At 36.7% G+C, this 13176-nt stretch overlaps 1 protein-coding gene across 1 annotated transcript in view; it reads left to right on the top strand.

The window, feature by feature from the left end:
* CAND1 (cullin associated and neddylation dissociated 1) overlaps nucleotides 1-13176 on the top strand; it is a 47824-nt gene that overhangs the window by 18716 nt on the left and 15932 nt on the right. The window contains exons 3-7 of the mRNA XM_002752734.7: nucleotides 6052-6206; nucleotides 8307-8430; nucleotides 10688-10944; nucleotides 11028-11133; nucleotides 12209-12354. Of these exons, the coding sequence (XP_002752780.1) occupies nucleotides 6052-6206; nucleotides 8307-8430; nucleotides 10688-10944; nucleotides 11028-11133; nucleotides 12209-12354 (788 nt within the window). The remainder of the gene's footprint in view (nucleotides 1-6051; nucleotides 6207-8306; nucleotides 8431-10687; nucleotides 10945-11027; nucleotides 11134-12208; nucleotides 12355-13176) is intronic.

Below are 13176 nucleotides of genomic sequence, written 5' to 3'. Positions count from 1 at the left end.
GTGTGGATCATGAGGTCAGGAGTTCGAGACCAGTCTGACCAACATGTGAAACCTCATCTCTACTAAAAAAAAAAAAAAAAAAAAAAAAAAAAAAAAATTAGCCAGGCGTGTTGGTGCACAACGGTAATCCTGGCCACTCAGGAGGCTGAGGCAGGAGAATTGCTTGAACCCAGGAGGCAGAGGTTGCAGTGAGCTGAGATCACGCCACTGCATTCCAGCCTGGGCCACAGAGTGAGACTCACTCTCAAAAAAAAAGTAGCTTAGTTTTTTTTAGGTCCTTTATATTTCTATGTAAATTTTAGAATTGTCAACTTTTATTCTTAAAAATAAGCTTGCTTGAATTTTGACTGGAATTCTGTTGAAACTTCAGAAATATTTGAGAAGGATTCACGTTATATTAACAATACTTAGTCTTTCAACCATGAACCATAGTATCTCATCCTTGTCAAAGTCGTTTTTGCTGAGTCCTCAGGATTTTCTACCTAAACAACATGTCATCAATGAATATCCCTCTCTTTTCAATCCTGATTTTGATAATTTGTGTTCCTTTTTTAAAAATCAGCAGTTAATTGAATCAGGAACTTAACAACTTTACTAGTCTTGTCAAAGACCTGACATAAAGTGTTATTAATTTTGTCTGTCTGTTGTCTCTTTCATTGATTTCTTCTGTTATTATTGCATTCCTAATGGCTTTCTTTCTAATTTAAGCATATAAAGGTGTATATTTTCCTCTAAGTACGTCTTCAGCTACATTATACAAATTTTGATCATTATCATTCAGTGTGAAATATTTTTAATTTTTGATGTGATTTTTAAAAATCCATTTGTTACTTAGAAGCAACTTCCAAATATTTGGAAGTTATCTACTTATTTTTTTACTGGTTTCCAATTTAATTCTGTGGTCAGGGCACTTTTCTGTTAACATTTATTGAGATTTGTTTTGTGGTGAGCTTGGCAAATGTTATATATATACTCGAAAAGAAAGTATATTCTGCAGTTGTTGGGTAAAATGTTTTATAAATATGAGGTCAAGGTAGTTGACAGTGTTCAGTTTTATATCTTTTCTGCTTCTTTTTTTTTGAGATGGAGTCTCACTCTGTCGCACAGGCTGGAATTTACTCGCCGCAACCTCTGCCTCCTAGGTTCGAGCGATTCTCAGATTGCCTCAGCCTCCCAGGTAACTGGGGTTATAGGCGCACACCATCACGCCCAGCTAATTTTTGCATTTTTAGTAGAGACAGGGTTTCACCATGTTGGCCAGGCTGGTCTCAAACTCCTGACCTCAAGTGATCCACCCACCTTGGCCTTCCAAAGGGCTAGGATTACAGATGTGAGCCACCATGCCTGGCCGTCCTTTCTGAATTTTTGTTTAGTTGATCTGGTGAGAAATATGTTAAAACTTTCAACTATGACTTTTTCCCTATAGTAATATCAGTCTTTTTTTCTTGCATTTTAAAGCTGTATAATGTTTTTCTGAGATGGGAGTCTCGCTCTATTGCCAGGCTGGAGTACAGTGGCACAATCTTGGCTCATTGCAACCTCTGCCTCTGGGTTTAAGCAATTCCCCTGCCTCAGCCTCCCAGGTAGCTGGGACTACAGGTGCGCTCCATCACACCCAGCTAATTTTTTATATTTTAGTAGAGATGGGGTTTCACCATGTTGGCCAGGATGGTCTCGATCTCCTGACCTCGTGATCCACCCACCTTGGCCTCCCAAAGTGCTGGAGTTACAGGTGTGAGCCACCGCGCCTGGTAAGGCTATATAATGTTAAAGACAAAATTGTACTGACATTTGTTTAAACAGTAAGAAATACTTTAAGCAGGACTGTTGTGATAGGTGTAAAGACTATTGGAATAAGAGAGATAGGTCTCAACTTCAAATACTAGGACAAGTAGGAATTTATAGCCAAAAAGCAGAAAGTCAGTCAGAGGTTGACATCAAGGGTGGTGAGATTCTCACTGCAATTGGGCTGTGCAGGACTAGCAAGGACAGGGGCCCAGGGTCAAGAACTGCTTGTTGAGAAGAGGGCTCAGACGAGTCTTAGTAAAGTTTGGTCAAGGAGGGAGTCTTTGTCAATGACTAGGTACATACACATTTATAATAGTTATGTCTTCGTGATGTGACCCTTTTACAAGTATAAGACGTGTCTCTTCTTCTCTACTAATACACCTTACCTTGAAATATATTTTCTCTGATGTTAGTAATATAGCCACGCCAGTTTGTTTCAAGATTGGCGTATGTGTATAATGTATCTTTTTTATTTTATCTGTTTTTTAAACAGTTTCTTATAGATAGCATGTAGTTGTCTTGTTTTTCATTTATTCAGTTTTATAATTTCTGCCCTTTTATATTTTTATTTTTAGCATTTAAATTTTTTATTTTTATTTTTGTTTTATATTTGATACAGAGTCTCTGTCACCCAGGTTGGAGTGCAGTAGCGTGGTCATGGCTCACTGCAGCCTTGACTTCCTGGGCTCCAGTGATCCTCCCACCTCAGCCTCCCAAGTAGCTGGGACCACAGATGTGCGCTACCACACCCAACTAATTTTAGTATTTTTAGTAGAGACAGGGTTTCGCTATGTTGCCCAGGTTGGGTAAGCTCAAGCAGCCTAACTGCCTCAGTCTCCCAAAGTGCTGGAATTACATGCGTGAGTCACCACTATTCTGCTGAAAGCTAGAACTCTTTAAATTCATTTTTGAGTTCCTTTGAACTCCACTCCCAATTTTCATTGCTTTATATTCGGTCTTCCCTTGTATCTGCCATGTTTCAGTTATCACTGCCTTCATTTTGGATTAAGCTATATTTAACCTTTGAGTTTTTTTTTTTCTTTTAAATCCCTAGATTGTTCTGCCTAATACTTCTCTGGTCAAGCAGTCAACAGTCATCAATTGAGCATCTATTTAAGACATTGATCTGAGCATTTATCAAATTAAACTATTTTCATCATGTCACTTATGCTTGAAAAAATTAATTGGCTTCCAGTTTTATCACATGTAAAGTCATTGACCAGACTTTAAAAGTTCTCTATAATATCCTGTGGTGTTTTCCATCTGCCTTTTGTATCCAGCAGTTCATTTTACTCCTAATTTCTTTCAATATGCATTCTACTTTTAGTCTCTGGTGTTTACAAGAGCTTGCTTCTTATTTAAAATGCTCTTATTTTCTAACTGTATCTCATGAAAGATCAATATCAGTTGGGCGTCCTGGCTCACACCTGTAGTCCCAGATACTCTGGAGGCTGAGGCATGAGAATTGCTTGAACCTGAAAGGCTGAGGTTGCAGTGAGCCAACATTGCATCACTGCACTCCAGCCTGGGCAACAGAGCAAGACTCTGTCTCAAAAAAAAAAAAGCTTAATATCTAAAAGTTTGACTGTTAATGTTCCATCTCTTATCCTGTAAATGCTGACTTTTTTAAATTTGTTTTTAATAAGGGTAGTGAATGCCTTATTTCATAAATAGTTAAGTGAATTCCTCAGTTCATCAACCAGATGGTTAAGTTTTTGAAGATAGGGGCCATACTGCCTTTGTTATTCAATAATTTTGAATACAGTGATTTATTAATATGGGGTCCTTAAACCCGGGGCTGTGGACCTGTACAGATCCTTGGCCTGTTGGAAAGTGGGCTGCAAAGCAGGAGGAGAGTGGTGGGCAAGCCAGCATTACTGCCTGGACTTTGCTTCCTGTCAGATCAGCGGTGGTATTAGATTCCCATAGGAGCGCTAACCTTATTGTGAACTGTGTGTGCAAGGGATCTAGGTTGTGTGCACCTTATGAGAAATTAATGCCTGATGATCTCAGGTTGAACAATTTATCCCAAAACCTCCTCTCCTGAAAATCCGTGGAAGAATTGTCTTCCATGAAATTGGTCCCTGCTGTCACAATGGTTGGGAACTGCTGTCTTTTTATGATTATTATTTTTTTAAATTGTACTTTAGATTCTGGGGTACATGTGCAGATCATGCAAGATTATTGCATAGGTACATTCATGGCAAGGTGGTTTGTTGCCACCATCCCATCACCTATACCTGACATTTCTCCCCACGTTATCCCTCCCCAACCCTCACTCCCACTATCCTTCCTATAGCCACCCCCACCAGACCCCATGTGTGATGTTCCCCTCTTGTGTCCAAGTGTTCTCACTGTTCAACACCCGCCTATGAATGAGAAATGCAGTGTTTGATTTTCTGTTCTTGTGTCAGTTTGCCGAGAATGATGGTTTCCAGGTTCATCCATGTTCCTACAAAGGACACAAACTCATCGTTTTTTATGGCTGCATAGTATTCCATGGTGTATATGTGCCACATTTTCTTTGTCCAGTCTATCATTGATGGGCATATGGGTTGGTTCCAGGTCTTTGCTATTGTAAACAAGGCCACGATGAACATGCCTGTGCATGTGTCTTTATAATAGAATGATTGATAGTCCTTTGGGGTATATACCCAGTAATGGGATTGCTGGGTCAAATGGAATTTCTGTTTCTAGATCCTTGAGGAAACACCATATTTACACAATGGTTGAACTAATTTACACCATTAGTGTAAATTAGTTTGAACTAACTCCCACCAACAGTGTGGGATTGCCGTCTTAATGAATGTTCATGTAGCCAACTTAACCTACTGAAATCTATGGGAAGGACATAAAGGAACGACTTTCTCCATCCTCAAGAAGTGGTTCAATTGGTGGACATAATGCAAATTTGTAACGACATCCTTAATACTAATGAGAAAAGTATATGCAAAGTGCTTTAGGAGCACAGGGTAGTATTCACTCGTTTTCACCTTTACAACTAATTACTTTAAGCTTTTAACATTTAGACAAGAAAATTTAAAAGCACATTGTTTTATAAATTAAGGAGACTCAAGGGCAGTGAAAATTCTTTTGGTTCATGATGTGGTGTTTAGTAATAGGAAGAAAGGGTCAACGTTGGCAAAGTGATTTGCAGGTTTAGTGTCCTTTATCTGAAATGCTTGTGACCAGAGTATTTCATATTTTGTATTTTTCCAGATTTTGGAATATTTGCATATACAAAATGAGATAACGTGGGGAGGGAACCCAAGTCTAAACATGAAATTCATTTATATTTCATATGTATCTTATACACATAGTCTGAAGGTAATTTTATATGATATTTTTAGTAATTATGTACATTGAGGATAGGAAGAGGAAAAAATAATTCTGCATGAAACAAAGTTTTGATTGTGACCAGCACATGAGGTTGGGTTTGGAATTTTCCATCATGGCACTCAAAGAGTTTTGAATTTTCAGATGAGGGATGCTAAACCTATATATTGGATGGAGCTTCCATTTACTTACTTACTTACTTATTTAGTTTTGAGACAGTCTACCCTGTCGCCCAGGCTAGATTGCAGTGGCGTGATCTTGGCTCACTGCAACTTCTGCCTCCTTGGTTTAAGCAGTGTTTGTGCCTCAGCTTCCCAAGTAGCTGGGACAACAAGCATGTACCATCATGCCCAGCTAATTTTTTTGTATGTTTAGTAGGCATGGGGTTTCAGCATGTTGGCCAGGCTGATCTCGAACTCCTGGCCTCAAGTGATCCACCTGCCTTGACCTCCCAAAGTGCCGGGGTTACAGGCGTGAGCCACCACATCTAGCCTCACCTTTTTATTATTAAAAAGTTTTGTGCCAGCCATGGTGGTGTGCCTTTGCAGTCCTAGTTACTTAAGAGGCTGAAGTGGAAGGATCACTTAATCCTAGGAGTTCAAGGCCATTGTAAACAACAGTGAGACCCTTTCTCTCAAGAAAAAGAAAAAGAAATAGGTTTTCTGTGTATTTGTCAACTAATTAGCTTTAGGGGTGTGATATGGAAAGTGTCTTCAGTTTCATGACACTAGGATGGAAATCAGTGAGCAAAACTTGTACCAATCACAATTTTTTTAACATCCTTATTTGTATACTATTTATGATACAGACATGGTATATACTTTATCTTGACAGTTCAAGGCAGAAAGGTTAATATTTTTACTTACGTATTTTCCTTCTTTTGTGCTTATCTGGATTTTTAAAAACAATTTCTCCTTTGTATTACAGTCTTGGCCCTTTAGTGAGTAAAGTGAAAGAATACCAAGTAGAGACAATTGTAGATACCCTCTGCACTAACATGCTTTCTGATAAAGAACAACTTCGGGACATTTCAAGTATTGGTCTTAAAACAGTGATTGGAGAACTTCCTCCAGCTTCCAGTGGTAAGCAAGAACATATTTTTCTTCCTGTTTTCTTTCTATGTGGAGGTATTTCTACCCACCTTTTTTTCTCTTCTGGCAGAGGGAGGGAGGGAGGTGGCTGTCCCTACAGATCTTCCTAGGAATCCCTTTGAACAATTAAGAAAATTAAAGCTTGAAGCCTTGTTTTTCTTAGAAGTAGATTAGCTGTTAAATGAATATTTTGATTGAACTTATATGTCGTATGAATGTCAGTGAAGGACTTTTATATGTTGGAACAAAATTTCATACTGTGTGTACCATGACTGCAGATTAGAGTTATGCTAACCTATGTGGTTAGGGAAGAGATAACCAAAATAATGCGTCCTGATTAGTTTTCTATTTCCAGTATTAATTTCACTTTGTGTCAGTATTTGCTACATAAAATTTAACACAGTTCAGACATAGCTGCGAAATAGTTTAGTTTACTAGTAGCTTTAATTAAAGCTGAGCCTTTTACAGCTACTCAGTAATTGAACAAATTTAAAACTAATTAACGTATTTGTCAATTAATTATAGCTTTTGGCCTCTAATAGAAATGTGTAGGTAATATAAATTTTAGAATTGGTCTTGACTACTAAACTGTTGCTAAAATTTGCAGGCTAAAAGCAATTGTCTCATCTGCAAAAAGTGAGATTATCACCTATCTCATGTGAAGATTTAGATTAATAATAATATAGTCTGGGTATGTTCTTTTCACTCAATTACTTAAATCATTCACTGTGCTAGTTTTCGTGCTAAATGCTGCATACATACAACTAGTCTATACATCAAATCATATGGGAGGTCTTACTATTCTTTCTAGTTTGTAGATGGGGGAACTGAAATTCAGAGGGATAAAGTTAATTCACCCAAAGTTGGGTGACTAATTGGGTAAAGATTCAAATCGATTATCTTTTAATCCAAAAAGGATGCTTTCTTCAATGTATCATACCAGTGTTATTTTACTCTTATTAAATAGTTGCTTATTTCAATAAAACAGTTCACCAACTCAGAAGTGTATTATTTATAATTGTATTAGCTATGTATTTTTTTACTATTTTTCTCTCATTGAAATGTGTTTGCGATTGAGCCAGTTTCTGGTTTTTACAAGAATTTTTTTAACCATTCAGATGCTTAATTGTTCCTTTTTTTCTTTCAGTAACAACATGACCTACTTTAAATAATAATAATTCTGATTTATGAGTCCTGGAACGAAGTTTCTGCTTTATAATGAAGTTATGGACTCTTTGGGTTGGAAATGACCTTATTAAAAGTTAGGGTTATTTATTTATTTTTTTTGAGACGGAGTCTTGTTCTGTCGCCAGGCTGGAGTGTAGTGGCGCAATCTCAGCTCACTGCAACCTCCGCCTCCTGGGTTCAAGCGATTCTTCCGTCTCAGCCTCCCGAGTAGCTGGGACCGCAGGTGCACGCCACCACATCCTGCTAATTTTTGTATTTTTAGTAGAGACGGGGTTTCACCATGTTGGCCAGGATGGTCTCAATCTCTTGACCTTGTGATCCACCGGTATTGGCCTCCCGAAGTGCTGGGATTACAGGCGTGAGCTATTGAGCTGGGCCCTTTTTTTTTTTTTTTTTTTTTTTTTAATTTTAAACACATGCTAAGCATTGGAGCTCAGAATATATGCTTTTTAATTCACTGAAGTTTGAAAGCCCAGTCTAATAGAAAATACTCAAATAGAGAAAACTCTCCTTGCTGCTTTTTAGTCTTAGGGGTGCAAGTGCTACAGTTACTACTGGCCCCATAGCTAGCATTCATACCAGTGCATACAGATTATCCGATAGATAGAATAGTTATCTACTATTAATAGTTATCTATAGTATCTTCTATTAATCCAGTAGAAATTGCTGATATCCGTATTGTTTTCCCTCCTTTACTTCTTCTGAAGTTGTCATCTCTAATTCTTATTTATGTCTAATAAGTTATTTTATTGTAAAGCAGCCTGCTTTGAAAGATGTGTTTTTCTGCCATGGGTCTCTTGTGTCTCATGATCAAGTGTGGAGTTTTAAATATTTGGTAACTACCATAAATATGAGATAGAGTTCAACATGCTTGCTTTGAAGTTATGCTTCTTATTCATGCAGGCTCTGCATTAGCTGCTAATGTATGTAAAAAGATTACTGGACGTCTTACCAGTGCAATAGCAAAGCAGGAAGATGTCTCTGTTCAGCTAGAAGCCTTGGATATTATGGCTGATATGTTGAGCAGGTAAGTGTGCCTGTTTATTTGCATTACTTTTAATGCAGATATTACATTGAATTACTAAAAACTTTTTCTAATAAATATAATAAAACTTGGTCAAAAATTATTCCTTTTTAAATGATGGCCCTTTTATAAATTTGTATGATTAGGCGTGAGGAGGAAATAAACTAATTACACTTACGTATAAGTATATAATATTGCATAGTAAACATTTTGTAATTCTTTAATAAAGTTTGTGATTTTAAATTTGTTAGCACAGTTCATGTTTTGTTTTGCATACTTGCATTCAATGATCTATTTAGATAAGGAGATGTGCCGTAGTTAGGGATTTTCTAGTTAAAAGAATGCCGGTAATCTTCAGCAACTATATTTATAGTACATATTTTAGGGGAGGAAGGACCTTGGATTTTATATATTTGTTGCCTTTCACTTTCCTTTGGAAGTCAGATGTTAAAACATAGACCTAAGCAACTCCTAGGAGACAATGCCTTAAAGTACCTGTCAATTTCTGATTCTCATAATCATTATAGGCCACCATTATTTGTACATATTTTTTTGTGGCAAATTCATTTCAACTTAAATACAATCAAGTGCCTTCATGTGGGGTATGTGGGGGTGTGTGTGTATAAAGTGAGGAGCTATCATCCTGGCACTCAAAGAGCTTATATTTTACTATAGGACATAAGAACACAAATGGCTACAGGGCAGAATGGGACTAAAGACTAACTGGGAGCATAGTGTGTTTTGGGTTTTAAAATGGAAGGATTCAAGAAAATTGTTTTCATGGAAATTGGCATTTGAATTGAGTTTTGAAGAATGGGTAGCACTTCAATAGGTAGATGTGCCCAGTAACGTAAGTAGTATATCGATGGGGGAGCGTATTCTAGTTTTCTAGAATATAGAATGAATAGAAAAGCAGTAGGAAATCATTCTAAAAGATGGTGGTCATGTTGAGGTGGGTGAGGAATTTATGTTTAATATGATAAACAGTGAAAATTCAGACTTTTTGTCCTTTATATGATTTAATTACAAACACTGTCCTGACGCAGGTTTGGGTACTAGTGACTCACTGAACTATACATTTGAGATGATTTGGAAGAGGGGTATTGGAACAACAGGAACAATGAAACTATGTGTGTGTGTGTGTGTGTGTGTATGTATATATATATATTTATGTAGAGGAAAGACAATAAGGCAGAGGGAGAACTCAAGAGAAACTCAATTTTTAGTACTGTGAATCCTCCCAAAAAGTAATACAGAAAGTCAGAATACAGAAAATCATTTAGAGACTTTTTTTTTTTTTTGAGACAAAGTCTCTGTTACCCAGGCTGGAGTGCAGTTCCTTGATCTCAGCTCACTGCAACCTCTGCCTCCCAGGTTCAATAATTCTGCCTCTGCTTCCTGAGTAGCTGGGATTACAGGCGCCTGCCACTACACCTGGCTGATTTTTGTATTTTTAGTACAGATGGGGTTTTCCATGTTGGCCAGGACGTTCTTGAGCTCCTAACCTCAGGTGATGCACCTGCCTCGGCCTCCCAAAGTGCTGGGCTTACAGGTGTGAGCCACCGCACCTGACCCAGAAAATCATTTAGAGATTTTGGAAGGAGAAAGTAACAAGATTGTTGTGTGTTTTTGGTTGTTATTTGTGTTTGGATTTGGTTTTGGTTTTGAGACAGGTTTTGGGCCAGGCTGGAGTGCATTGGCATGATCATGGCCCATTGCAGCCTCAGCTTAACCAGGCTCAGGTGATCCTTCTACTTCAGCCTCTGAGCAGCTGGGACTGCAGGCATGTGCCACCACACCTGGCTAATTTTTGTAGTTTTTGTGGAGCTGAGGTTTTGCCATGTTGCTCAGGCTGGTCTCGAACCCCTGGGCTCAAGCAGTCTGCCTGCCTCAGCCTCCCAAAGTGCTGGGATTACAGGTGTGAGCCATCGCACCCAGCCTTGTGGTTTTGTGTGTGTGTGTGTTTTTTTTAATTTCTAATACTTTACCAAGCCAGTTGGTATTGGATTGGATATGCTATAATTGGGGATTTAGGTCTAGATTCCAGGAGTCAGTTTGGCAATGTAAATTTCAAGGCTGTATTCACTTAACTCTGGTTTCTGTTGCATTGGTAGATAAACTGAGAATTTAATTTTCCTTGAGTCCCAACTAAATTTGTGTTCTGAATATTTACATTGAAGTCAGAGGCCAGACATGTAGTAGTGCTCAGGCATCTTGAATTCATTTGTTGTTTTCTTTCTTTTTTTTATTTTATTTTAAGGCAAGGAGGACTTCTTGTTAATTTCCATCCTTCAATTCTGACCTGTCTACTTCCCCAGTTGACCAGCCCTAGACTTGCAGTGAGGAAAAGAACCATTATTGCTCTTGGCCATCTGGTTATGAGCTGTGGAAATATAGTTTTTGTAGATCTTATTGAACATCTGTTGTCAGAGTTGTCCAAAAATGATTCCATGTCAACAACAAGAACCTACATACAATGTATTGCTGCTATTAGTAGGCAAGCTGGTCATAGAATAGGTAAGGAATTTTTTTAAGTTTTAAAGTTTTCTTTAATAAAAAAATAAGTGCAGGTTTTTAAAGAACCATTATGCTTTTCTTAGGTGAATACCTTGAGAAGATAATTCCTTTGGTGGTAAAATTTTGCAATGTAGATGATGATGAATTAAGAGAATACTGTATTCAAGCCTTTGAATCATTTGTAAGAAGGTACGTTTTAAGATCTTTATTTTTATTCCCTTAAGAATAGAATCATAAGATCTAGATTAGGTGTGTGAATAGAAGCAGCTTTTGGATTTCAGATACAAGAGACAATACAATATTTGAAGCTAATATCATCTTGCTGTTATAAAATGTGGTTGTCATATTTATTTTGAAAAATTTCTTGTCATTGTTGGGACTTTATTTAAATAATTTGGGAAAGGTATTTATAATTATTTTGGGTTTACTTTAGAAGGGAAGAAATGCCAGTGTAATAATGTAGTTTATTCTGAAAGCACAGCAGGATAAATTATCCAATCAGAAATACATAGTGAATTGTCTTTTCATCAGTTTCTTAGGTCACATCGATTTTGCTAGGTCAGTGATTCTCAATTTGGAAATTGATTCTAATATATTTTTTTAAAGCTTAGTAAAAAGTGCATATTTGTGTACTAGAAGGCAATGCTAGATAAGTAACAGAATTTTTGCTCTTGGCTAATGTATTGGCATGGTGTCTTGAGACCTTACAGGTTGTTTTCTGCATTTATCCCTTGATACTCCTGGTTTTGAGAAGTGGCTTTTAATCATATCATATTATTAAAATCAGAAATTGTTGGATTCATTTTGTTCCTTTAGTTGAGAAACACAAAGTATTCTTTTATTTGTTGGCTCTGTGGGCATTTATATGTTCTGTCCTCATTGTATAGCTAGAAGACCAAGCCTAGGTGATTATGCACTGGCATTTTCACAAATAACCATCATTACTGAAGAGCACATTCATCTGGGCTGGGTTTTTAAATAACATGTTGAATATATGCCGATTTCTCTCTATATTGCCACACAGTAACCATAACATAGTTAAAATGGGAATTAGGGAAGATCATCTTAAAATTGATTAAGTATAATTTGGAAGGTAAACCTTTTAAAATAGTAAGTCCATAGGAGAGAAAGGCACCAAGAATCATTGGTGCTAGTCTGGGAACTACTCTCCTATGTTATTGCTGGTAATTAAAGCAAAATGTGGCAGATGATGAATCAAGGAGAAAAGTACAACTCTTCAAGGAAGCTTTTGTTTTTGTCTTAGATGTCCTAAGGAAGTATATCCTCATGTTTCTACCATTATAAATATTTGTCTTAAATATCTTACCTATGATCCAAATTATAATTACGATGATGAAGATGAAGATGAAAATGCAATGGACGCTGATGGTGGTGATGATGATGATCAAGGTATTTCAAATTAAATAGAATCTTTTAAATTTTTATTAAAGATAGTGGTATAGATGGAGATGATTTTTAGTGCAAATTGTACTGTTTTATTTATAGTAGTGACAAGGGAAATGATCTCAATATTCGATAATAGCAAATTGATTAAGTTAGAGGGCATTCATGTATTGAACTATTGTACAACACATTAAAAAATTATGCCTGAAAAACATTTATTAATGCTGTTAATAAGATCAGTGAAAAGTATGTAGCAAAAATTTCTCTGTGTTCCAATTTTATTTCTTTAAGTATACAGAAAAAATTCTGTATATTTACAACTAGTACCATTACCACTTGTTTTCTCTTAGTAACTATATATGATTTTTGATTTTAAGTACTACTCAGATTTTCTACAAAGCATTTTTGTAAGGAGATAAATCAAGGTTGTAGAAAGAATTGAATCTGTAGACAGACATATTTAGGGCAGGTTAGTTTGAAAGAGTGTTAGTTTGTTTATTCATAGTTATGTTCATGAAAAAAAATCTAAATATTGTTTGAGGCCCATTTAACTTTCATTAATAGCTTACAACATTTCTGAGGCTTCTAAGCCTGATGTCATCACAGTATGATTTATGATATTTACTCTGGAAAGGAGTAGCAGCACTTCATGGTCATATGGGGTGCTCATGTTCAGTTGTTTCTGTTTATATTGGAAGAATCATAATAACAGATATTTAAGTTGGTAAATCACTAGGTAAACAGGTTGGTAGACTTTCATTATTTTTGAGAATACATTTTAGTGTGATTCTTTGAATGAATTCATATAACAACTTTCCTATCAAGTCG

The sequence above is a fragment of the Callithrix jacchus genome, chromosome 9 (assembly GCF_049354715.1).
Source record: "Callithrix jacchus isolate 240 chromosome 9, calJac240_pri, whole genome shotgun sequence".
In the NCBI taxonomy this organism is placed as follows: domain Eukaryota; kingdom Metazoa; phylum Chordata; class Mammalia; order Primates; family Cebidae; genus Callithrix; species Callithrix jacchus.
This window is presented reverse-complemented; position numbering and strand designations above follow the sequence as displayed.